Source organism: Dipodomys spectabilis, unplaced genomic scaffold, assembly GCF_019054845.1.
Source record: "Dipodomys spectabilis isolate Male_0828 unplaced genomic scaffold, ASM1905484v1 ptg000137l, whole genome shotgun sequence".
Lineage (NCBI taxonomy): Eukaryota > Metazoa > Chordata > Mammalia > Rodentia > Heteromyidae > Dipodomys > Dipodomys spectabilis.
In genome coordinates this window covers 9,665,907-9,692,908 of record NW_024870814.1, presented here as the reverse complement: position 1 = coordinate 9,692,908, position 27,002 = coordinate 9,665,907, and the positions used below count along the sequence as shown (strand labels likewise).

At 38.3% G+C, this 27,002-nt stretch overlaps 1 long non-coding RNA gene and 2 gene segments (V, D, J or C); all 3 read left to right on the top strand.

The window, feature by feature from the left end:
* Positions 1 to 276: 276 nt before the first annotated feature.
* Positions 277 to 804, top strand: LOC122116677. The segment is given in 2 exon segments: positions 277 to 354; positions 467 to 804. Coding segments are annotated over 2 exon segments (378 nt in total).
* A 15,000-nt stretch (positions 805 to 15,804) lies between these two features.
* Positions 15,805 to 16,371, top strand: LOC122116654. The segment is given in 2 exon segments: positions 15,805 to 15,898; positions 16,017 to 16,371. Coding segments are annotated over 2 exon segments (390 nt in total).
* Positions 16,372 to 18,166: 1,795 nt separating this feature from the next.
* LOC122116733 lies at positions 18,167 to 26,749 on the top strand. The gene is made up of 3 exons (XR_006149006.1): positions 18,167 to 18,392; positions 26,241 to 26,379; positions 26,617 to 26,749. It is a non-coding gene; the product is annotated as an uncharacterized LOC122116733 (long non-coding RNA).
* The last annotated feature ends 253 nt before the right edge of the window (positions 26,750 to 27,002 follow it).

Genomic DNA, 27,002 nt, shown 5'->3' with positions numbered 1-27,002 from the left:
CCTTACATAGAATTGAAATTAAGACACTCAAGTAAACCAGGTCCTCACCCTGAAGGCACCAATAGATATATTCATAGGACAGAGGATTGATCATGACTTGTGATATGTAGGTAAATCACATTCTCAGTTCTAAACCAAGATACTTGGGCACCATAGACTTGTGATGATTTCCTGAGATGGGCTAGTCTTGCAGCTGTTTCCATCATTTTGCATATGCTAAAATCACAGCCCACTGTCACAATGACTTCATATAGGCTGTTCATACCCTGTTGAGCAGTCAGTCCCAGTCAACACACAGCATGGACATGAGGACTCCTGCTCAGCTCCTGGGGCTCCTCCTGCTCTGCCTTCCAGGTAAGGAAGGATAACATTTCTCTATCCATTATGGCATGTGCTGACTGGGCTTCAGGGAAGTCCTGTAGTAACATGAATAACTTTGTTCATTTGCTTTTGTTTCAAATGCAAGGTGCCAGATGTGACATCCAGATGACCCAGTCTCCATCCTCCCTGTCTGCATCTCCAGGAGACACTGTCACCATCTCCTGCAAAGCTAGTCAAGGCATTAGAAATTATTTAAACTGGTATCAGCAGAAGCCAGGGAAAGCTCCAAAGCCTCTGATCTATTACACATCAAGGTTGGTCTCTGGAGTCCCATCCAGGTTCAGTGGCAGTGGATCTGGGACAGATTATTCTCTCACCATCAGCAGCCTTCAACCTGAAGATTTTGCCATTTATTACTGTCTGCAGTACGATAGTAGACCACCCACAGTGATACAACCCATAACATAAACCTCCCAGGAAAGCAGAAGTGAGAGGCTGGGCTGTCCCAGCTGTACTTTCTGGTGCCTCTACCTATTGACAGTGCTTCTCACATGCAGCCTAGCTCTGACAACTATTGCAAGCTTTTCAATCAACTTTCTGCAAAGGTTCCTATGTATCTGTGTCTCATTTCTCCTCCTCTGACTCAGAAGCACAAACATGGCTATGTCTCTTCTCAGATAAGGGCATCCTTTGTGATTCATATAGTAAAACACCATTTAGCCAAAATTCTCCAAGCAGGATTTGTTTTAATACATGAAATGAGTCTAATCATTAGCTTCTGAATTCCTAGGTAAATAGAGAAATTGGAACTAGGAGTGCAGAAATCTTCTGTGAAGCTCTCCTAGGGTTTTGGGTAGACAAACCTGGGATTCTACAGACTGTGGAGAAAGCCAGTGTCAGCTGCTGATGCTCTCACCTGACCCAGCAACCACTCTGGGGGATTATCCAGCCCTCAATTCTGTGAAGATGTCAGCCTGTTTATGTCAATAAGTGCAAAAACCCCTAATGTTGCAACTCTGCAAGAAATCAGAGAAGGAACAGGGATTTTCACTTCTACAACAAAGGTAATGATCATAATGATGGTTTGAGATAGCTCACAGCCCAGGAACTTCACAATTTCCCACATTCTCAGAAATATTCCCCCTAAATGATGGCATTAGAATTCCCTTAAATTTGATTCTAAGTTTTGTCTACCATCTGAAATCATAAAAAATAAACAAATAAAATTTTATTAAGTCTTGGAAGAAAGTATAAAAGCTGACAATCGTATGAAGCATCACAAGTTGTTCAAGAACTTACAAAGGAACTAACAATTGAAAGAACTTCCTGAATAAAACAAGCGAGATGTAAAACAATACAACATATAAAAATAGAAAATAAATTACTTGCTTTAAGATTTGATTTCCTGCTATGCACAGGTGACTCATACTTTCAATCCTAGATAATCAGGAGGTTGAGATCTGAGGATCAAGGTTTAAAGCCAGCCTGAGCAGGAAAAGCTATGAGACTCTTATCTACAACTAACTAACAAAAATCCAAAAGTTGAGATGAGGTCTAAGGTACAGAGAGCTAGCTTTGAGTAAAACTGAAGATCAGAGACACCATCAACGATATATGTGAAGATGGATAAATCAGGAGTTCTGGTAAGATGGTGGAGGAGAAGCTGGAGGCTAAATAAGTTCTCCCATAGGAAGCAGTTTTAGTGTTCCAGTGAACAATCCTAAAACAGAGAATCACACCAAGTGTGCCATCACAGTACAGAGAGTTATGCCAGAGAGGGAAAATCCAGGCAAGGAAATAGATCTGAGCACTTGCCAGCAGCCGTCGCTGCGGTGGCAGCAGTGGTGGCGGCGGTGGCTATAGCCGCCATATGTATAACACAGAGTCCGGGAAGAAGGAGCCAGACACAGTGGGCAAGCAGGTTCTACTCAACACCAGCAAGAACCAACAAGGAGTGGGCATCTTCCTCCTGCAGTTTGCAGACCAGAGATGACCAAGGAACCAAGACTCGACGAGACTAGAAGCCATATGTCCTCACTCCTTCTCAGGGAAAAGAGGAGGGAAGGTCACCCCTCTCTCCCCACTACTGGAGATCTCCATCTTTGAAGGCCAGGCTGAGATATTAGCTCCAACTCAGGCCTTGAAAGAAAACTAGAGTCATTTAGCAGGTCACAAGAACCTAACTTGACCTGCCAGACTCAGCTCCACCCAGAGAAAAGTCACCCAGATCCAGACCCAGGAGTGGCTTTCTTCCCTGGGTAAACAGAGCCAGAGGCTGCCCCTCCTTTTAGCAACCTGACAATCAATTGAAATTCAGTAAACAGAAACTCTGAGAATGGCTCCAGCCTGGGCTCTGGGATTCTCTCAGGGATTCTCTAGCCCGGGGAAAAGCTACTGTTTGTTGAAAGGTCTCAACTCTACCCAGAACCTAGCCTCATCACAGCATCTCAAAACTTCAGGAAACAGCCATCTCCCCTATTTTGAGATACTCAAAGCAGATTTCCCTCCTATTGAACTAGCCTGGGAGGAGTATTACAAAATCCGGGGTTAAGCAGAGCATTTTTCTGCCTGCTAAAACAAACTGACTTAAGAAACCAACCAAGCCACAGGAAAATCAAACACCACAAGCAGACCAGAGACTCCAGCAAGAGGCTGGTTATAGACACAAGGGAGATACAGGATCTTCCCACCCCACCGAAAAAAATTAAATAATTTTTTTTGTACCTTTTATAAAATTTTTATTTTCTTTCTCTAAAACTTTTTTTTTAATTTTTAATTTTTACCTTTTAAAAAAAATTGTATTTTAGTAACTTTTTTTATTTCTTCCTCTTATAATTTTTATTTTAGGGAATATGTGTGTGTGCATTTTTCTTTCTTTTTTTTTAAAAATTTTTTTTTGTTTATCTCTACTGAACTTCTGATCTTTTTTTCTTTCTTTCTCATTCTATTCACCTTTTCTTCGTTTTTCTTTGTATGCCTTAATTGCTGTTCTGCACATCCTCAGATATACCCATAGTCGATTATTAGACCTTATACTCCATTGTGTACACACTTAATGCAGAAATTTATTACTCAATTCAAAACCTCTTAGACCTAAGTTCCGTAATAGCAGTACTACCTCTTCATACCTATATAATATTTTAAGCATTTTAATTTTTTTAGTTTTCCACATATCCTTTATATCCCTCCCCTTCACTCATTATATCCATGATCTTCTTTGAATATTTCATTTCATTCCTGCATAATTTTTAACCATTACACTTTTTAATGTTTAATTTTTGCTTTTCTATTTTTTCTTGTCTCTTTTTATCTCTTTCTCTTTCTTCTTTTCTCTCTCTCTGCTTTCAACCTATCCAACCTATTTCCCGCTTTGAGATTAGGACTTAGTTAACTCTCCCTGAGCCTTCCCATATCTCTCTATTCCTATTTTTACCCATATCTCTCCCTAAACCTAATAATTTCTGGTTTGCCTAACTCTTCTTTGCAGTTTGTAGCCCATTAATATATAGTTGTTTGATGTTGAATAGACATATCTGTTGAAATAGATTGTATATGCAGACTTTTGACTGCGCAACTACAGACTTTGGTTGATGTTTGCCTTAAGAAGGTGTTCTACCTCAAGACTGTTGTTACCATCATCACAAATGGGCAGAGTAAGCTGGAAAAACACAAGACAAATGGCAAGTCCAGGTATCTCAAATCCCACTCATGATAATCAGGGGACAAAACAGATTATGAATAATCCAGAGGAGAGTTCCCAAATAGCTCTACAAACACTGCTGGTAAACATGGTAAATGAAAATATTGAAAACATAAAAAGGACTCTGTATGAGTATAATAGGGAGAGAGAGGAAGCAAACCAAAGGTGAATAGAGGAAAAGTTTGAAAACCTACAAAGGACTCTGTATGAGCATGATAGGGAGAGAGAGGAGGCAATCCAAAGGTTTATACAGGAATATCATGAGTGTGAGGAAGCTACTCAAAATCTGATACAGGATTTGCATGAACAGCTTCAGAATACTCAAAGAGAAAGGCAAGAATGGTGTGAGCAGGCTGAGAACACTCAAAGAGAACTACAGGAATGGCATGAACGTGAGGAAACTAAGCAAAAACTAATACAGGAACTGAGAGAGCAGGATGAGAATACACAAAGATCACTAAAGGCATTCATGGAATACGTTAACAAAGAGCTGAAGGAAGTCAGGGAGACCACAAAGGGAACGCTGAATGGAACCCAACAGACGGAATGGGAGTCCAAGGAAAACATAACCAATCAACTAAGTGATTTGAGAATAAACACTGAACACCAAATTAAGGAAGTAAAGAAGTCCATACAAGATCTAAAACAAAGCTTCAACTAAGAATTTGAAGCCATCAAAGCTGACCAATTAGAAGGAAAAGAAATAAAAAACAAAGTAGAAAGTCTTAGCAGGTTAGACCATGGAGAAGATAGAATCTCGGGGATTGAAGACAGCCTAGATATTATAGAGAAAGAATACACAACCATCCAAGACAAGTCGAAGAAATATGATAGATCTATCCAACACTTGGAAGACACCATCAGAAGGCCTAATCTAAGGATAATGGGTGTAGAGGAGCACCTAGAAACAGAAGTTAATGGTCTAGGAAATTTGTTTAACAGGATCCTAGCAGAGAACTTCCCAAACATGAAAAAAGATAGGCCTATTCAGATACAAGAAGCTTTTAGAACTCCAAATAGACAAGACCAGAATAGGACAACCCACCATAACATTATAATCCACACAGGATCAACTCAGACCAAGGAAAAGATCCTTAAAGGTGTCAAGGAGAAAGATTAATCACATATAAAGGGAAGCCAATTGGAATCACCTCAGATTTCTCAGCAGAGACAATCAAAGCAAGAAGAGCCTGGAATGATGTATGCCATACCCTAAAAACAAACAACTATCAATCAAGAATACTGAACCCAGCTAAACTCTCCTTCAAAACTGAAGGCCAAATAAAAACCTTCCATAGGAAAGAAAAATTGAAACAATACATCTCCAACAAACCAGCCCTACAAAAGATTCTTAAAGATATCTGACACATAGAAAACCAACAAGACCACAATAAAGGCCAAAAAACTGCACCCAAACTGAGAATCCAAGAACCATAGGAAGGAGCCAGTTTTGCAGCCCCCAAGAAGGTGGATAATATGGCAGGAACTCCCAAATACCTCTCAGTCCTATCTCTTAATGTTAACGGACTGAACTCTCCAATTAAGCGACATAGACTGTCTAGTTGGATTAAAAAACAAGATTCTTCTATCTGCTGCCTTCAGGAGTCACATCTTGCCCATAAAAACGAACACATTTTCGATGCTAAAGGCTAGAACAAAATCTACGAAGCAAACGGCCCCCACAAACAGGAGGGAGTTGCAATCATATTATCAGACAAAATAGACTTCAAATTAAAATTCGTGACAAGAGATAAAGAATGTCCCTACATACTAATTAAGGGATCTCTCCTTCAGGAGGATATTACAATTTAAATATCTATTCGCCAAACAACGGAACACCCAAATTTATCCAAGAAACACTACTTTCCCTCAAATCCCACATAGATCCAAAGACATTAATTGTTGGAGATTTTAACACATCACTCTCCCCACTAGATAGATCAACTTGGCAAAAACTCAACAGAGAAACTGCAGATCTAAACAGCTGCCTAGATCAACTAGATTTAACAGACATCTTCTGAATATTTCACCCAGCAGCATTGGAATACACATTTTTGTCAGCAGCACATGGAACATTTTCTAAAATAGACCACATTTTAGGCCACAAAGCAAACTTGTGCAAATTCAGAAACATTGAAGTTATACCTTGCATTCTACAAGGGAATAACATTAGAAATCAATACCAAAAGCCATTAAAGAAGGTCCGGTAACACATGGAGGCTGAACAACGCACTGCTGAATCACGAGTGGGTCATGGAAGAGATTAGAAAGGAAATTCAAATGTTCATGCTGTTCAACAAAAATGAACATACAAATTACCAGCTCCTCTGGGACACAGCAAAGGCAGTACTCAGAGGCAAGTTTATAGCTCTGAGTTTCTACATCAACAAATTGGAGAGATCTGAAACCAACAATTTCATGAGACATCTGAGCCTCCTTGAAAAAGAGCAGCAAGATAAACCCCAATCCAGTAGACAGAAAGAAATAATTCAATTAAATCAGAATAAATTGAATTAGAATCCAAAAATCCTATAGAAAGAATCAACAAAACAAAGAGTTGGTTCTTAAAAAAAATTAACAAAATTGACACACCCTTAGCCAATCTTATTAGAAAAAGAAGAGAACACACCCAAATAAATAAACTCAGAGATGAGAAGGGAAACATCACCACAGAAACAACCAAGATTCAGAACATTATACGGGAATACTTCTCAAAACTTTATGCTTATAAGTTTGAGAACTTGGCAGAAATGGACCTTTGCCTAGCAAATATTGACATGCCAAAATTAAACCAAGATGAGTTAAACCATGTTAATAGGCCCATATCAAGCATTGAAATAGAAACAGCAATAAGAGACCTCCCATCTAAGAAAAGCCCAGGACCAGATGGTTTTAGAGCGGAATTCTACAAGGCCTTCAAAGCAGATCTCACATCAATACTCCTCCAACTCTTCAATGAAATTTAAAGAGAAAGTTCACTACCGAACACATTCATTGAAGCCATCATAACCCTCATCCCTAAACCATGCAGAGACTCATCAAAGAAAGAGAACTATAAAAAAAGAGAAATATAGACCAATTTCTTTGATGAACATTGATGCAAAACTTCTCAACAAAATTTTGGCCAACCGACTTCAACAATCCATCCTAAAAATCATAAACCACGATCAAACCGGATTCATTTCAGGGATGCAAAGCTGATTCAATATACGCAAATCAATTAATATAATTCACCACATCAAAACAGCAAGGATAAGAACCACATGGTTATCTCACTAGATGCAGAAAAAGCAGTTCACAAGATCCAACACCCTTTTATGATGAAGGTCTTGAAAAAATTAGGAATCCATGGAACATTCCTCAATACAATAAAGGCTGTATATGACAAACCTACAGCCAGCATTATACTTAATGGTGAAAAACTAAAGCCATTTCCTCAACTCAGGAACAAGACAAGGATGTCCACTCTCTCCACTTCTCTTCAATCTAGTATTAGAATGCCTAGCTACAGCAATAAGACAAGATGCAAGCATAAAGGGATCCAAATAGGGAAATAAGAAGTAAAACTCTCCCTCTTTGCAGATGAAATGATCTTGTATTTAAAGAATCCTATAGACTCCACTCCCAAATTATTCAAGCTGATTCAAAACTTTGGCTTAGTAGCAGGGTATAAAATTAACCCCCCAAAATCAATGTTTTTTCTGTATGCCAACAATGAGAAAAGTGTGGCTGAAATTAGGAAAGCAACTCCATTCGTAATGGCTCCACAAAAAATAAAATACCTAGGAATTAACTTAACAAAAGAAGTGAAGGACCTCTATGATGAAAATGTTAAAAACTTGAAAAAGGAAATCAAAACAAAACTTAGAAAGTGGCAAAAACTTCCATGCTCCTGGATTGGAAAGATCAACATCTTGAAAATGGCAATACTTCCCAAGGCTATCTACAAATTCAATGCAATACCCATCAAAATTTCAACCTCATTCTTCAAGGAAATAGAAGAGGCAATCCAAAAATGCATATGGAACAATAAAAGACCCCGAATAGCAAAAATGATCCTCAACAGAAAGAATAGTGCTGGAGGAATATCAATACCAAATTTCAAACTCTACTATAAAGCCATAGTAATCAAAATAGCTTGGTAGAGGCACAAGAATAGACCTCAGGACCAATGGAATAGAATTGAAAACCCAGAAATGAACCTATAGACCTATAGCCATCTAATCTTTGATAAGGTTGCTAAAACAATAGAATGAAAGAAAAGCAGCCTCTTTCGTAAATGGTGCTGGCAAATTTGGTTAAATACTTGTAGAAAACTAAAGCTAGATCCATATATCTCACCCTTCACCAGAATCAACACCAAATGGATCAAAGACTAAGGAGTCAAAGCAGACACTCTGAAAACATTACATGATGGAATAGGAGAAACCCTAGGTCTCCTTGGCACAGGCCCAAATTTTCTTAATAGAGACCCAGAAACACAACAAATCAAAGAAAGGTAGGACAAATGGGATTACATGAAATTGCAGAGGTTCTGCATGGCAATGGACATAGCTAGAAAGATCAATAGAAAGCCCATGGATTGGGAGAAGATCTTCAGTAACCCTACAACGGACAAGGGTCTCATATCTAAAATATACTTGGTACTCAAAAAATTAAATCCCCCAAAAAACAAATCTTCAAAGAAGCAACTGCCCAATAAACAAGTGGGCTGAAGACTTACAGAGAAACTTCTCTGAAGAGGAATGAACGGCCAATAGACACATGAGGAAATGCTCAACCTCCCTAGCCATAAAAGAAATGCAAATCAAAACGACATTGAGATATCACCTCACTCAAGTTAGAATGGCTAAAATCAAGAACTCTAAAAACAACAGATGCTGGTAGGGATGTGGATAGAAGGTACCCATATTGCATTGTTGGTGGGAGTGTAAACATGTTCAACCACTTTGGAAAGTAGTTTGGAGGTTCCTCAAAAGACTCCACATAGAGCTCCGGTATAACCCAGCAATCCCACTTTTGGGCATTTACCCAAAAGTTTACAAACAAGACCACACTAAAGCTACCAGCACGACTGTGTTTATTGCAGCACTATTTACTATAGATAAGAAATGGAACCAAACCAGATGCCCCTCAGAAGATGAATGGATCAAGAAAATGTGGTATATATACACAATGGAATTCTATACCTCCATCAGAAAGAATGACATTGTCCCATTTGTTAGGAAATGGAAAGGCTTGGAAAAAATTATAAGTGAAGTTAGCCAGGCACAAAGAAACATAGGTCCCATGGTTTCCCTTATTTGCCATATCTAGTATATGTCTGAGTCAAGCAGAAAACGTCAGATAAGGTGATGTTAGGGAAATGAACTTTAAGATATGTATTCAAATGGTTTTTTTTTTTCTTTCATGTGATTGTTTCTTATGCATTTATAAGATTATTTCTTTGTTGCTTTGTATGTCCCTCCCCACAGTATAACCCCTGCTTTCACTGTATTTGATGTCGGAATAATTTGTCGAGGGGAAGGAGAAAAACAAATCATTTAAATAGGGATACAGGTGGATCCACTGCGACAATGAGATGTACAAGTTGTTATGTTGAAAGCGAACTTCACAACTTTGGTGGGGTGTCTGCGGAAGCGGGGAGTATTTGTGGGGGGGGGGGGGGAGGATGGCAAGGGATGGGAAGGGGAAAAAAGGCAGGAGGCTACAATGCTTGATAAGAAATGTACTCATTATCTTGCCCATGTAATTGTAACCCCTCTGTACAGTATTTTAAAAAATATTAAAAAATAGATAAATAAGATATAGATATGTGTGTATAGGTATATGAATATATAGATATATGTATATATAAACATTTATGTATATGTCTATATACATTATAAATATATATGCATATATGTATACACATATATATGCAACACATATATATCCATATATATTTATTCATATATATATATATTTCCTTACTGTTATGCAGAAGCATGTTAATTTGATGTGTTTCCCATTGTCATTTCTTGCCCATATGCAACAGGATTCCTGTTTATAATTACCTGTGACCTTATCTTCAAGTATTTTTCCTAGTTTTCCTAAGGTTGTTTTAAACTTTCATGTCTCACATTAATATCTGCTCCATTTGGCATTTTATTTTGAAATTGTGAGGTCAAGGAAATAGCTTCTCTATTCAACATGTAGATACCCAGTTTTCCCAGCTCCAATTTTTGAAGACACAGTCTTTTTTTAAATTGTGAATATACGACATAGAGGGGTTACAATTACATGGACAAGACAATGAGAACGTTTCTTATCAAGCATTGTTGCCTCCTCCTTTGTTTCCTCTTCCCATGCCTCCCCTTTTCCCCCACCCCCACAAATCCTTCCCCCACTGCCAAAGTTGTAAAGTTCATTTTTCGACATAACAACATGTACATATTGTTGCAATGGGTCCACCTGTATCCCTATTTAAATGATTTGTTTTTTCCCTTCCCCTCCACAAATTATACCAACATCAAATACAGTGAAAGCAGGGGTTATACAGTGGAGGAGGAACATTCAATGCAAAAAAGAAATCATCTTATAAATATATTAGAAACAATTGTATGATAGAAAGCACATTTGAATACTTATCTTGGGGTTCATTTCAACTAACATCAACTTATCTGACCTTTTCTGCTTGTCTCAGACACATATGCTCGTTTTACAAATAAGGGAAACCATGGGACATATCTTTCTTTGGGCCTGGCTTACTTCACTTAATTAATTTTTCCAAGTTTTTCTATTTCTTAACAAATGGGGCAATGCCATTCTTTCTGGTGGAGGCATAGAATTTCATTGTGTATATATACCACAATTTCTTGATCCATTCATCTACTGAGGGGATCTGGATTGGTTCCATATCTTAGCTATGGAATATAATGCTACAATAAACAGTTGTAAAGGTAGATTTATTATGGTCTTGTTTGTGATTATTTGGGTAAATGCCCAAAAGTGGGATTGCTGGGTCATATGGCAGCTCTATGTGGAATTTTCTGAGAATCTCCATACTACTTTCCAAAATGGTTGAACAAGTTTACACTCCCAACAACAATGCAGTAGGGTTCCCTTCTGGACACATCCCTTCCAGCATCTGTTGTTTTTAGAGTTCTTGATTTTAGCCATTCTAACTGGGGTGAAGTGGTATCTCAATGTTGTTTTAATTTGCATTTCTTTTATGGCTAGGGAGGTTGAGCATTTCTTCATGTGTCTATTGGCCATCTTTCTTTCCTCTTCAGAGAAGTTTCTCTTTAAGTCTTTAGCCCACTTATTTATTGGGCAGTTGTTTCTTTGAAGATTTTTTTTGGGGGGATTTAATTTGAGTTGTATGTATATTTTAGATATGAGACCCTTGTCTGTTGTATGGTTAGTGAAGAACTCCCAATCTGTGGGCTTTCTATTGATCTTGCTAGCTATGTCTGCAACTTCATGCAATTATTTTGTCCAACCTTTCTTTGATTTGTTGTGTTTCTGGGTCTCTATTTAGAAAATTTTGGCCTGTGCCAACAAGACAAACATTTTCTCTCATTCCATCCTGTAATGTTTTCAGAGTTTCTGCTTTGACTCTGAGGTCTTTGATCCATTTGGAGTTGATTCTGATACAGAGTGATATATAAGGATCTAGCTTTTGTTTTCTACTGGTAGTTAACCAATTTTGCCAGTAGCATTTACTAAAGAGGCTGAAGACACATTCTTTTGACACTGGTAAATATCTAATGGCTACAGCTATGTGAATTTATTTTGTGTCTTGTCATTGGTTCCATTATTCTCCAACCACTCAAAGCTTGCTGGGGGTGAAAATTGGTGCAACAAATCCAAGTGAAATGACTTTGCAGGTAGCCTTGCATGAGCTGGATATCTGGAGGAGCTCTTTATCAAGGGAAGATTATACATATAAGTTCACTCTTTCATGATCTTGCAACCTGCCTATAGGTTTAGAGACAACAACTGAGATGCTCTCAGTGTATCTTTGCTATCCCCAAGACAAAAGACTTCACATTAATGGTGCTAATCTCTCAAATTTTTCTGAAATTACCTACATAAAGTTGAGTTTGATCTCCATTCTTTCCTTCTCCTTCACATAAACCTTTAATGATCTGCCTCTAGGAGTTCTCCACAAAAGTATTTTCAGTTTGACCACAGGAATCAGAAGCTAAGCAGTTACTCTTCCCAAAGGACTGTTTTGTAAAAGTCAATTAAATATTACTTCCTCCTCCTATTCTGATTTTATTCTATCTGTTTGGTAAGTCAGTCAAATGAGTTAATGTGAGTGGTTTAAACAAGAACTGCAACAGGGGGAATCACCAAATTGGCTTAGAACTAAGTAGTTTTGCTTGCTGTGTCCCATTTTGTTCATCCTAAGGATGCAATGTCCAAGTTCAAATACAAATCAATGCAATTGTTGCACTTGTTGATTCCATAGGAATCATATGATCAAGACAGCCTTCAAGGCAAAGAGGTAGTGCTGAAAACACAGGTGGACCGGCTGATTGATTCCCTCTCTTAGCACAAGTAGTCAGTGAATGGTTTAACAGCATGAGGCTGGCATGTAAAGTCTCAGGAGAGCCATCATCCTCACATTGTACCTTTTAGTGTCACTCAGGACTACTTTGCCAAACATCACATATTTGACATCCCATAGGGAACACACATCCTAGGTAACCAACAACCTTGTGGCCATTAAATTCTCAGAATTAATGATGACATTATTCTTAATTTCATATACTGTTAAAAAATGTCTGAGAGGAGGAACCATTTGCATTCGCTACTGAATCTGGACTTAAAAAGATGGAATAGGAACAGCTTTGTGAATATTGGAGGAAAGATCCACAGTTAAGACATGGGGACTACATACTGACAGTCATAAAGATTGTTATGTCACAATTCCACCACCAGAGGTCAAGCCAACTTCACAATCAACAAAGACCCAGAGTTCAGATCTTGATAGACATTGACACCATAACATTTCTGAGCATGCAGCCATGTAGCAGGTTAGATAAAGTACCTGATAACAAGAATTCCCATTCGCTCTATCTGGCAGGTGTTTACAGAGGTGGCTATGATTTATTGGTCAGGTCCAGGCAGGCCTTAGCAGATGGAGTAACTATGCAGGTGGCAGTCAGAAGCAAAGAGAGAACACCTGTAGACATTATCATGGCTTCTGTTGGATAAATACTTATTAGGCAAGGTAACATTGGGCTGGTAATCCAGCTAAAAATAGTATAGAACTTTACATTCTCCCTGCAACAAGTTTCTGGCTGGATTCTTCATAGCCAGATTCCATCAAAGCACAAGAGATACAAACTCACACCTAGAAATGCCAATAGCAAAGCTGGGTCCTGGCTCATCTCCTTACTAGTACAAGGGAACAAATAAATAAACACCAATAAACCTAAACAACAAGGAAAAAGCATAGGCATTTATGGTGAATTGAGAGGATAAGCAGAATGTATAGAGATGTTTGCTAAAATGAACTCATCTGGTATCAATAGTCAGACTTTCATTGTGATAACTAGAATCAACACAAATGACAGACATGGCACAATATGAACAACTCCAAATTAAGAAAAAGATGTAGCCCAGTTATTATGAAACAGCAAAGAAAACTATAGCACTGAAAGATGGTGAGTCTGCAAGTGAGTCACATTGGAAAAATTATGCAGTGTGCTGCCTCCCCTCTATTAATTCTTCTGATGAATGATCATTTTACTTAAAAAAGAAGACTATTTTAAATGCATAAAATCTTTGTAAAACGCAAACTATAAAGTGAAATTATGTGCAGAGTGTTGCAGTGATAGGAAGTTGCCTATTTGCCAAATTGATTGACAAAATGCATAAATTTATTTTTGGTGCTATTGAGATTGAAACTCAAAACTTGCTGTCTGCAACACAATTACTCTGTCACATGAGTCATTCCTCATCTGCTTTTGTTTTACAGGCAGGGTAGCATGATTTTACTTTAGTTGGTCTGGCAATGCACTTTCAAGTTCAGACTTTGTGTTCATCATAATATGGAAGAATGAGTTTGGATATTTTTTTTTTACAAATATTCACTGAATCTTAAAATCAAGGATTAATTTGGTTTGGGAAAGGGTACAAGATGTCCCCTTCTTCCATGACTACTAGCCAGACATCACCTTGAATCCTATAGATTATAAACCTTTGAAGTTGAAATCCAGATAGAAGTGAGACCGCTGTAACTATAATTTGTTTACACATTATACATCCCATTGATGTTTACAAACACCTTTGGGATTTCAAGGCTTCCTCTGGAAAGCCCTTGACAATTTATTTGGCCAATAAGAAGTTATTCAGAGAAACATCAGGTCCAGAAACAAGTTCCTACAAACAAGAAGTAAGGCAAGTAAGGCTGAATAGCAGTTGAAAATATATTTAATGGTCACATAGGTCACACAGATCTCAACCCCTCTCAGATCTGACCCTTTTCTCTTCCCCAGGACCAGAATAAAAGCACAGTACCATTAAGGCAGTGTGGCCTTGGATTTGGTCCTGTCTTCAACCTGATTCCAAATTACAATAAGTGAAAGTCATTAGAATTAAATTAATAGCCCTCATTTACCACATTGCCAAATTTTGCAATCTCAATGAAATAATTACAAATTTGCCTTCATTGTCATCCAGAAGTCCAATCTTCTATCCCAACCACTTCAGGAATTTCACCCAGATATCTGTGCCTTCCACCCTCACACCTAGAACAATTGAGAAAGAAAATGATATTTAAAATGAGACACAATGCTACTAAATCTTTAAAACAGCTATCTTTTCTTCACCCTTGAAGTTGCACAGTCCTGAGCAGCTGGTTGTAAAAAGTATGGATGATCCTCTCCATTCTCCAGGTAGTAGCAGAAATTTGGACAAATGTAACAAGAAAGAGATACATGAGGACTAGGGAGTTTGAAAGTAAGTGTTTTGCCCTGAATTTGATATGGAATGATCAGAGGGCAATGGATATATGAATGTACTATAGTTCGTGGATAATATAAAACTGTAAGTTCAAGTAAGAGTTGTACCTGGTGACATGGCAAATCACAAAAACTTAATAAATTTTGGAAATATCTGGTAGCAACATGGTTGTGCTTCAGCCCTCTAGCCATCTAACCACAGGACATGCTGACTAAAACCCTTGATATAGTTGTTTTCTCTTGCTTTGAATTTTTTCCTATGTAGTAAAATTTTCCTTTATGCAGTAAAGTCAGTAGAGGTGGACTCAGCATTTATACCTGCTCTGGGGAAGAATCACTTTGTGTATATGTGTGTATTAGAAAAGCCTAAAGTATGAATTGCTTGAAAATATAACAGCTTATATATCTCTTTCTATGTCAATGAGATATTAAATGCATAGAGCTATTACACCAGAAAAATATCCACAAATTCTGTTCTTTCCATATCTTCACTTCTCTGCATTTTCTAAATATGAAGCACTCAATTATTGCTTTACTGTTCTCCCTTTCATGTGTCATAACATAAAGATTGAAAAACTCAAAAGAAATGGTCATCATCCCTGAATGCACCAATAGATCTTCCAAAGACCGTAGGCTCATCACAGCTTCTGCTGTATGCATGAAACACGTTCTCTGGGCTAAACTAACATAAGTGGGCACCGTGGAAATATGAGGATTTCCGGAGTTGAGCTAGTCCTATAGCTATTCCCGGCTTTACCCAGATTTGCTGATTTGCATATGCTCAGAGCACAGCCTACTGCCCCAATGACTTCATAATAGGCTTCTCACACCCTGTGCAGCAGTCTGTCCTAGTCAGCACACAGCATGGACATGAGGACCCCTGCCCAGCTCCTGGGGCTCCTGCTGCTCTGGCTCCCAGGTAAGGAAGGACAGCACTCCTCCCATCCTGTGTGTTCAGTGCTGCCTGGGTCTTTAGGGAAGGCCTCCTATAACATGCCTAACAGTGTGGACATTTGTGTTTATGTTTCCAATGCCAGGTTTCAGATGTGACATCCAGATGACCCAGTCTCCCTCCTTCCTGTCTGCATCTCCAGGAGACAGAGTCTCCATCACTTGCCATGCCAGTCAGGGCATTACAAATGATTTACAGTGGTATCAGCAGAAACCAGGGAATGCTCCAAAGCTTCTGATCTATAATGCAAAGAATTTAGCCTCTGGAATTCCATCAAGGTTCAGTGGGAGTCAATCTGGGACAGAGTTCACTCTCACCATCAGCAGCCTGCAGCCTGAGGATTTTGCCACTTATTACTGTCAACAGGATTATAGTTTCCCTCCCACAGTGATACAAGTCATAACAAAAACCTCCTATTGAAGCAGAAGTGAGAGGCTGGGCTGCCCAGCTGCTGCTCCTGGTGCCTCCAATTGCTGATAGAGCTTCTCAGATGTAGCAATTCTGTGAACACTTTTGAAGTTTTTCATTGAAATTTGAAGGGTCCTCTGAATCTTTGTCCTTTTTCTCCTCCTCTGTCTACAAAGCACAGACATGGCCATGTCTCTTCTCATAAAAAGTCATCCTTTCTGATTCACACAGTAAAACAGAAGCCAGACAAGAATCTCTAAAAGGGTATTGTTTTAATACAGGAAATTAGTCTAATCTTTAGGTTCTTAACCAGGGTCATCAGAGAAGTTGGAAGGAGGAGTGTGGAATTCTCTGGTTCAGTGAGCACATAATCCTGTGATTCTCCACCCTGTGGAAAAAGCCGGGGTGAGTGGCTGAGGCTCTTACCTGACCCAACTGCCTCTCCAGAGGAATTCTCCAGGCCTCACTTCTGATCAGATGTCAGCCTGCTTATGTCAAGTATTATACATGTCTCTCCAGTTCACTAAATTTCGTCAAAGGATGAACTTATAATATACTCTTCAGGAAACAAGGGAAGGAACAGGAAATTGATCTTCCACACACAATTATAATGATCATAATGATGGATTGACATAACTGTCAACTATGCTCACCTTTCCCCATCTGTCAAAAGTAGTCCACATAACTGATAGCTTTATAACTTACTTAAATTTGATTGTAGGTTGTTTATACCAATCTGGGAATATGAACTTTAAAAAAAATAACAAACTTCATTAATTCTTTGGCAGAAAAATATCAGAAGCTGGAAATTATATGAAACATCACAAGTTGTTCATGATCTTACACAGCAACAAACAACTGAAATAATTTCTTGACTAGCAAATCAGATGCAAAACAATATTTCAACACAAAAAAGGAAAATACATTAATTGGGTTAAGATTTCTTTTCCTTCTATGAGCTAGTGACTCAAATCTGCAATCCTAGCTACTTAGGTGGTTGAGATCTGAGGATTGTGGTTCAAAGTCAGCAAGAGCAGGAAAGTCTTTGAGACTCTTATCTCCAAAAAATCAAAGGAAATCCAGAAGTGGCTCTGTGGCTCAAGTGGTAGAGTGTTTGCCTTGAGATAAAGAGGTGAGGGACAGTGCCCAGGCTCAGAGTCCAAGCCCCACAAAAAATGAAATGAAAGAAAAGGAAAGGAAAGGAAAGGAAAGGAAAGGAAAGGAAAGGAAAGGAAAGGAAAGGAAAGGAAAGGAAAGGAAAGGAAAGGAAAGGAAAGGAAAGGAAAGGAAAGGAAAGGAAAGGAAAGGAAAGGAAAGGAAGGTGGAAAGGAAAGGGAAGAAAGTAAGAAAAATTTCAATGCATAAGAACTTCATAAAGAGGGGCTGGGAAGGTGGCTCAGTGGTAGAGCGCTTGCCTTGCATGCCTGAGGCCCTGAGTTCGATTCCTCAGCACCACATAAGCAAAAAGAAAAAAAGCCGGAAGTGGAGCTGTGGCTCAAGGTAGAGCACTAGCCTTGAGCTGAAGAGCTGAGGGACAGTGCCCAGGCCCAGAGTTCAGGTCCCACGACCAGACCCACCTCCCCCCCCCCCCAAAAAAAAAACTTCATGAAGAAAACAGGGATTTTTTTCCAGGAAGAATTCTTGAGATTGATAAAGATCTAAGTACATACAAGAATGTTTCAAATACATTTATCAAATACTCTATTACATCTGTTGCTTCTGTGCATTATACATTTTGAAAATAGTCATAAAATTTTCTTCTACCATCAACTTATCTGCACATACTCTGCAGGCAAATTCATGTTCCTCTTTTCTAGCCTAGGAAACCTGTGGATGCAAGGCCTGTGGTGATTCACTGAGTTGAGCCAATCCTGCAGAGGTGCCCAGCTCTGCCCAGCCCCTGCTGATTTGCATGTGCCCAGAGCACAGCCCACTGCCCTGAGCACTTCATAGTCTGCTCACACCCTGTGCTGGAGTCAGTCCCAGTCAGCACACAGCATGGACATGAAGGTCCCTGCTCAGCTTCTGGGACTCCTGCTGCTCTTGCTCCCAGGTAAGGAAGAACAATGCTTGGGATTTATTCAGCCTAGTACAGCAGGGGCTCTCTGGTACTTCAAGGAAGGCCTCTTGTAACATGATTATCAAGGAGGGTATTTGTTTTCTATTTCCACTGCCAGGTGCCAGATGTGACATCCAAATGACCAGTCTCTATCTTCTCTGTCTACATCTCTGGGAGATAGAGTTTCCATGGCTTGCATAGCCAGTGAGGGCCTTAGCATTTCTTTAGACTGGTTTCACCAGAAATCAGGGAAAGCTCCTAAGCTTCTCATGTATGGTACAAAGTAATTCCCATCTTGGTTCCTTCTAGATTTAAGGACAATGGATCTGGGGCAGAGTTTACTCTCACCATAAGCAGACTGCAGTCTGAAGATTTCCCCACTTATTACTGTCAACAGCATAGTAGCTACCCACTCACAGTGATATAAGCCATAACATGAAGCTCCTAAGGAAGTAGAGGTGAGAGGCTAGGCTGTCCCAACTGCCCTTCCTGGTACCTCCACCTGATAACACAGCTTCTCAGATACATCCAGAATCTGAATGTCACTTAAAGATTTTAGAAGAACCATCTCGGCAGAATTCCCTGTACTCTATCTCTCTGTCTGCAGCAGTATACACTTGGCAATGCCTCTCCTGATTCAATAGAGCACACAAATCATAACAAGGGAGGAAACTTTGAGAGACTTATTTGGGCATCTTTTGTAAAATTGAGACATATTAGTTAATTCAAGCAAGTAGTGTTTCTTTTTGAATAGAAGAAATTATTAGCCTATAACCATTCCAAGACAGGTTTATGTTATTAAGTGAAGCTAAACACAGAACTGGAGTATTCTCTGGTGTCCCTCAGACCCACATCATCTACTTGTGAAGCTGCAGTCCTTCTTACCTTGGTCCTTTCCACGTGTAGAAATGTAGGGGTGAGTACCAATGCTCTCAACTGCTTGTAGATCGATCTTGACAGGTGATCCTCCATTCCTTCCCTCTGCCCTAGCATCTGCCTACAGGTTTCAGTACATTCTACTGTATTCTCTTCATTAGGACTCATCATGCAGAAACTCTACAGGAAATACTGGTGGCTTCCACAAGTAAATCATTAGAAGTATCTGCACAGCACAGCAAAACAATAATTACACCAATCTATTCCCCACTCCCTTCTTTTTTTTAGAAATGAACCGGTTGTACATTGGTGGTTCCAGTTCCTTACTCCTTTTCTTTTTGGTTTGTTTTCATTTTGGTTCTGGTCCTTGGGCTTGAACTCAAAGAAAGTCCTTGCTTCTTCCTTGAGCTTTTTGTGTTCAAAGCTAGCATTCTACCACTTGTGATTTTTTATGTGCTTAATTGGATATAATTGTTCCATAGACTTTCCTATGCAGGTTGGCTTCCAACATCAGTCCTCAGATGTTAGGCTCATTACTAGCTAGTATAACAGGAATGAGCCACTACTACTTGGCTCCTGACATTTTTATTGTTATTATTAAGAAGCTTCACAGAGGGCTTACAATTCCATGAGACAGAAGATATGTATTTCCGGTTTGAGCTGTCAACTTGATTATTTTACTGTTTGCACCTACTGCATGTGCACTGACTTAACCACGATGCTCTAAGACAAAAAAGGAAAATAAAGTTGGAAAACATAAAGGCAGATTTCTGAGCTTAATACTTTCTGGGCTATCCTGAGTGTCTGAAATTGCCATGGAAATTCTACATATACATTTTGTACTTTAAATATTCTTTTAGGGAATTTTAATTTTGCATTGGTTAGATTCTATGTTTCAACCTAGAGAAAATTTAAAATGATGGTTTACTCCAATTTATGACAATGGAAATACATTTGTGTAGCTGTGTCTTCTTTACTCTAAAAGAGATATTTTTCTATTCTCTGTGTTTGCATAGACTCTACTAAGTTATTATTATATACTATGATTTACTTTAATAATTTTTAATATATTTGTACAAATTTCATTAGCAAATCAAGATACCTGGCTGCTTCATTTCAGATTTAATGTCTTCTTTTACCTCTTGCTTTATAGAATTTGGAGGAGAACATCCTGTATAATTTTGTATATGATGATATGATAGTAAATGTTTCATCATTTAAAACAATATGATGCGGAAAATGTTAAAATACTTTTTTAACATCGATTTTTTTTACATGTTTCAAATCACTTTGGTATTTTTTCATTATTTTTGTCTTCCTTAGCCACCATAGCTTTTGAAGTATCTTGAATAGATGTTGACTTTTAGAAGTATTTAACTAATATATTATCTTGTTTCTAAACATGTTAGGATTGTGAATTTTACAGGTAAACCTACTATATCAAAGGCAATAGAATTGGAGTTGATGCTCAACTAGCTGAGGGACAACACCCAGTCCCTGAGTTCAAGACCCAATTCCAAACACAGCAGTAAAAAATACAATCATGGAGTTGTGTGCAGGTCGCTCAGGTATATAATTCAAGCTAGTCAGGAGTCTGAGATTAGAGGTTTACTGTTCAAAGGAAGTCTAGGGAGGAAAGTCCAGGATACTCTTATCTCCAATCAACCAGAAAACAGGAAGTGTTAGAGTGCTTGCCTTGAGCTGAAGACCTGAAGAGCATAGGGACAGTGTCCAGGACAAGTGTTCAAGCACCACAACTAACAAAAATAATACAATCATGAAATTTCATTTTATTACATATATATTTTTTTGGTCCAGTCGTGGGGTCTGTACTCTGGGCCTGGGTGCTGTCCCTCAGCTCTTCATCTCAAGGCTAGAGCTCTACCACTTGAGCCACAGTGCCACTTCCAGCTTTTTTTCTTTTTGCTTATGTGGTACTGAGGAATTGAACACAGGGCTTCATGCATGCATGGCAAGCACTCTACTACTGAGCCACCTTCCCAGCCCCCAATCATGTAATTTGAAAAGAATTTTCCAATGTAACTTTCTCAAAATATTGTCATTGAGAGGAGGAGGGAGAAAGTAGGAAGGAGGATTAGGAATAAGAGGTAGAGGAGAGCAGGATGAAATTCTCCCTTTCTTAAGACAAATTTTGACAATGTGCATAGGAGACCACAGGCTGAAAAATTTGAGTATATATGATCAAAGTCAGAAGAAGTTCTTGTAAGTTGAAGCTTGGAAGACATGTGAAACATTGAAAAAACAGGACTGTAACCAACCATTGAGATATGTGAAGTGGCATGAAACTCACACAAATATACTGTGAAGCTGGTCAAATTGGTAGTACTGGGGTTTGAACCTCAAGGTCTTTGATCCATTTGGAATGGATTCTGGTTCAAGGTGATATATAAGGACTTAAATTCGGTTTTCATGTTTCTACACATGTATAGTCAATTCTGACAGCACCATTTGTTGAAGAGACTGTCATTCTTCCATCCTTTGTTTTTTGGCTACCTTACCAAAGATTAGGTGGCCATGGGTCTGTGAGTTCCTTCAATTCCATTCCATTGTTCTACAAGCCTGTTCATGTGCCAGTACCAAGCTGTTTTTGTATGTACAGCTTTATAATAGTGTTTAAAGTTTGGTATTGATATTCCTCCAACAGTGTTCTTCCTGCTAAGAATTGCTTAAGCTCTTTAGGTTTTCTATTATTCCACATGAATTTTTGGATTGCTGCTTCTTGTTAATTGAAAAATGTTGTTGAGATTTTGATGGGATTGCATTGAATTTTAGATAGATCTTAGCAGTATTGCCATTTTCACAATGTTAATCCTCTCAGTCTTCTATTATGAAGAGGAGTGGAGAGAGCAGCAGACCTCCTTGTCAAAACCTTTTGAGGAAATAGTTTTAATTTTCACCATTTAGTATAATGCTGGCTGTAGGTTTGTTATATATAGACTTTATTATATTGAGGAATGTTCCATGAGTTCCTACTTTCTCCAAAGCTTTCTCCATAAAGGCACATCCACAAGTTTTATAGTTCATTTTCAACATAGTGTCCATGAGTACAATTGTTGCCTTGTTCACCTTTTGTGCCTACATTTCTGTTACTTTCCTTACCCTCCCAAGATATATGAACTAACAAACAATCTAGACAAGAAAACAAAACCAATAATAAAGAAAATATGTCGTATTTCCGTTGTTTTGAGCTACTTTTGATAAATGTTATTTTCTATGGTCAGAAATAAGGATACAGGATGACTCATTGTTACATGAGATGTACAAGACACTTTGTTGAAAATGAACTTTGAAACAGAGCTGGGGGTGGGTGGGAGGAGTTGGGGAGGTGGAGAGGAAAGGGATGGTAGCGGAAAAACAAAGAAGGGGATAACAATGCTGAATAGGAAATGAGTTTAGTACCTTGCTCATGTAACTGTAATCCCTCTGTACAATATCTTTACAATAAAAATATATGTTTATAGTAAAAAATACATACACAGGCATTGTGTCTTTCTGTTCCTCTTTTAAGAATATCCTTCTTTAGTCTCACTTTGTGTACATGCCTAGAGACCTATATTTTAGATATAGAATCCTCACATGAAAGAATGCACTACTTCTCTCTCTGAGCTTGGCATACCACACAACATGATTTGTCCTAGGTCCATCCATTTCCAGGCAAATGACATAATTTTATTTTTTCTAATGTTTATGTACAATTCCTTTCTGAATGAGCAACACATTTTTAAACTGTTCATCTATTGTAGTGCATCTCGGCTCTTTCCACTACTTGGCTATTTTGAACAGTGTGGCAATGAACATGGATGTACAAGTATCTATATGCTGGCTTGTGAGGGTCAGGGTAGATGCGGACAAGTGGTATGGCTGGTTTTCAAAGGACATCTATGTTTCATTTTGTGAGGAACCTCCAGAATGTTCCAGAGTCATTGTGTCAGTTTACATTCCCGCCAACAGTACGATAAGATTCCTTTTCCTCCACATCCCTGACATCATTTGTTATTTGAATTCACAGTGCTGGCCAATCTTACTGGAGTGAGATGGAATGTATGAGTTGGTTTTATTTTTCATTTCTTCTATGGCCAGGGATGATGAACATTTCCTTATGTGTTCCTTTGCCATTCTTACCTCATCTGCTAAGTCATCTATAATTAGCTCTTTTCCCATTAACTACTTGATTTATTAGTTTTGGGTGGGGGTAGTTTCTTAAGTTCATTGTATAGTTTGGATATTAGGCTTTGTCTGATATATTGTTGGTAAATATCTCCTCATAGCCTGTTGGGTATCTTTCTAGTTTAGTCACAATGTCCTTTGCTGTGCAGAAACGTTTAAGTCTGATGCAATCCCATTTTCAAGTTTCTCTCCTAAAACTTTCTGCCTTTGTCAATGAGTTCTAGTGTTTCTCCTACCCCCTCTTGTAGTAATTTCAAAGTTTCATGTCTAGTGTTGGGGTCTTTGATCCTCTATGAGTTGATATTTGTGCATGGTGACAAACTGGGGTCGATTTTTAGTTTCCTGCATATGGATGCTCAGTTTTCTCAAAAACCATTATTGAAGAAGCTATCATTTTCCCAGGGTATACTTTGACTCCAAATTAAACCATATCAAATACATGGTTTTATTTCTAGGTCTTGTAGTCTGTTCTATTCAGCTTTGGGATTATATTTGTGCCAGTACCAACATTTTTCGTATGGCTCATCGTAGAGCTTGAGTCTTGGGATTGAGATTATATCAGTGTTCCTTTTTTGCCTAGAATTGTTTGGCTATTTATTCTATCTCGAAATCCTAATTCTTAATCCCTTAGGTGACTGAGATCTGAGGATCATGGCTCAAAGCCAGCCCAGGCAAGAAAGTCCATGAGATTTTCATCTCCAGTTAATCAACAAAAATGCTAGTTGTGGAGCTGTGGCTCAAATGGTTGTACACTAATTTGAACACAGAAACTCAGGAACCGTGCCCAATTCTTCAGTTCAAGTACCATTACTAGAATGCACAAACACACACACGCACACACACACACACACACACACACACACACACACAATCACCCAAAGTATGGAAATTATTAATTCTACTAATTTTATTTCATCTTTGTTAGGCAAAATTATGAAACTGTTAAAAATGTTTTGAAATATATTAAAACTGTTTTTCTGAGGTCAAGACAAGGTGTAAAAAAATGAGTGATAGGAAATGTACTTGCAAGAGGGTTTGAGATCAGGTGGAAGGAGGTAGAAGAATATATAGAGAAAATGAGTAGAATGCAGGTAAGAATGCACTATGTATGCCACAGAACTGAAAAAAATAAGGGAAGTGTAGGTCGAAGGGGGACTGACATATCTCAAGATGCATTGTATGCATGAATCGCTTTGATGTAACAGGAAAAATATCAGAACATAACTTAAAAATAACAAACATGGGTTAGGAAGGTGGCTCAGTGGTAAAGTGCTTGCCTTGCATGCATGAGGCCCTGGGTTCTATTTTTCTCAGCACCACAGAAGCAGAAAAAGCCAGGAGTGGCACTATGGCTCAAGTGGGAGAGTGTTCCCCTTGAGCTGAAGAGCAGAGGGACAATGCCCGGACCCAGAGTTCAGGTTCCCATGAAAGGCCAAAAAAAAATTGTTAAAAAGCACGAAGGAAAATGTGGTGTGAGTGCAGTGAGAATTTTAAAAAGGATGACATTGAAGAGGTATTGTATGCATAAACTGTTTTGTGGAATGGCAACTCCTTTGTACAACGACCAAAAGAAAATAAAAACCTATTTTTAAAAACTGCTCCTTTGGGTATAGAAAAGCTGAGAAATTGAGAGAGATTCCTAAATTTCTAAAATCCTAATCCTAAATTCCTCAATATCATGTCACTTTGGCCAAAGTAAATAGCCCTGTAAGCAGAGCTTTTGAATTTTGTAAATAATCACAGGAGTAAAGTACAGACTTCATTTCCCATTTTGATCTTGCTGAGAGTAATCTAGATGATGTCAATCACTTCTGTTCAGTTATAACTACTGAAGAATTTCTCTAATGAGGAATGTATAATTTTTTTGTATTTGCTTACCTTACTGCTCATTAGATCATTTTCACCTGTTTAATATAATCCCTACACAGTTATCCATTGCCTGGAACATAAAATGACTTTTCAATCCCCCAAATTCACCTGTAGTGTTCACTAATAGGAACTATTAATAGATAGACAAATGTCTATCTCTCCATTAGAAAACCAAAAAAATGCAAGATGAGGTTGTCTACCTTGAAACTAAGGACAAACTCCAAAGAAGACATCCTAGGAAAAAAATTGAGACAACAAGTAGTCAATGTCAAAAAATTTATTTATGAGAATAATTAGTTAACCCATTAAGGAAAATATGAGGTAAAGAATTGATACTAATGTTTTAATAAGGAATAGCTTATTCATATGGTATGATATGGCTTCTCCTCCAAGTCTTTATTATAAAGGTGGAGAGTGCCAGCTCAGCTGAGAATTCTGACACCATCTTCATACTAGTTCAAAGTACAACTCATCATAGTGCACAGGAAAAGAGACTGCTGGGAGATATTGAGATGCTTTCAAATCATTCAAGGTGAACTTCCAATATGTATTTACACTTCAGAAGAGTCTGGGTTGGAAGAATGTATTGTGCACTATGTCATTCTTCTATCTAGTGACATGAACATATTTCATGCTCTGACATCATATGTATGAAATATTAATAAAGTTCTGAAATTATATGTTCACAATTACATAATCTGTTAGTAATTTCCTGGCTAGTTAGAATGATATCATATAAAACTTTTTTGTATGTATAAACTTAACAGGAGGATACAGATCATTACAGTTTTGATTCTGAACTTTCACTACTCTTATAATCAATTCTATTAAGATATGGTATTTTGTCTTTTATCAGTTTAAATCCTCTTGCTCTTTGTTAACACATTTTTGCGCTCACCCTTGCTGAAGCTTTACACAGGATCCACAGGACCATGGATGGATGCTCAGAGCTCTGGTTAGAGGATTCCCAAAAAAAGTTTCTGGAGTGATTCAGATGAGTGAGGACATCAAGAAAGTGCCATCACACACTCCTCTACATCCTGCTTCTGTGAGTTGAGACTGGAGGTTTAGATAAGAGATATCCTTAAGAACTAAAACTTGATTTGAGGCATATAGAATAAAACAAATCATCTATATCATTCTGAACATTGATAAATTGGAAAAACACTTACCCATACACATTTTAATGCGACCAATCATGCAATGTGCAGCCATTCTCTATTCCTGATGGAAAGTGTCTTTGAGGAATTGATGATTATTCTATCTCTAATCTATTTGACTGTAGGTATAGGAAAGATGATCACCAGGAACATCAAGTCAAGCCAGTCTTTGAAAAAGCTCCAACCATTCATCTACTGAGGGGCATCTGGGTTGGTTCCATATCTTAGCTATGGTAAATAATGCTGCAATAAACATCATTGTGCTGGTAGCTGTAGTATGGCTTTTTTTTGTGTGATCCTTTGGGTTAATGCCCAAAATTGGGATTGCTGGGTCAAAGGGGAGTTCTATGTGAAGTCTTTTGAGGAACCTCCATACTGCTTTCCAAAGTGGTTGAACAAATTTACACTTCCACCAACAATACAGTAGGGTTCCCTTTTAGGCACATCCCCTCCAGCATCTGTTGTTATTCGATTCCTTGATCATAGCCATTCTAACTGGGGTGAGGTGGTA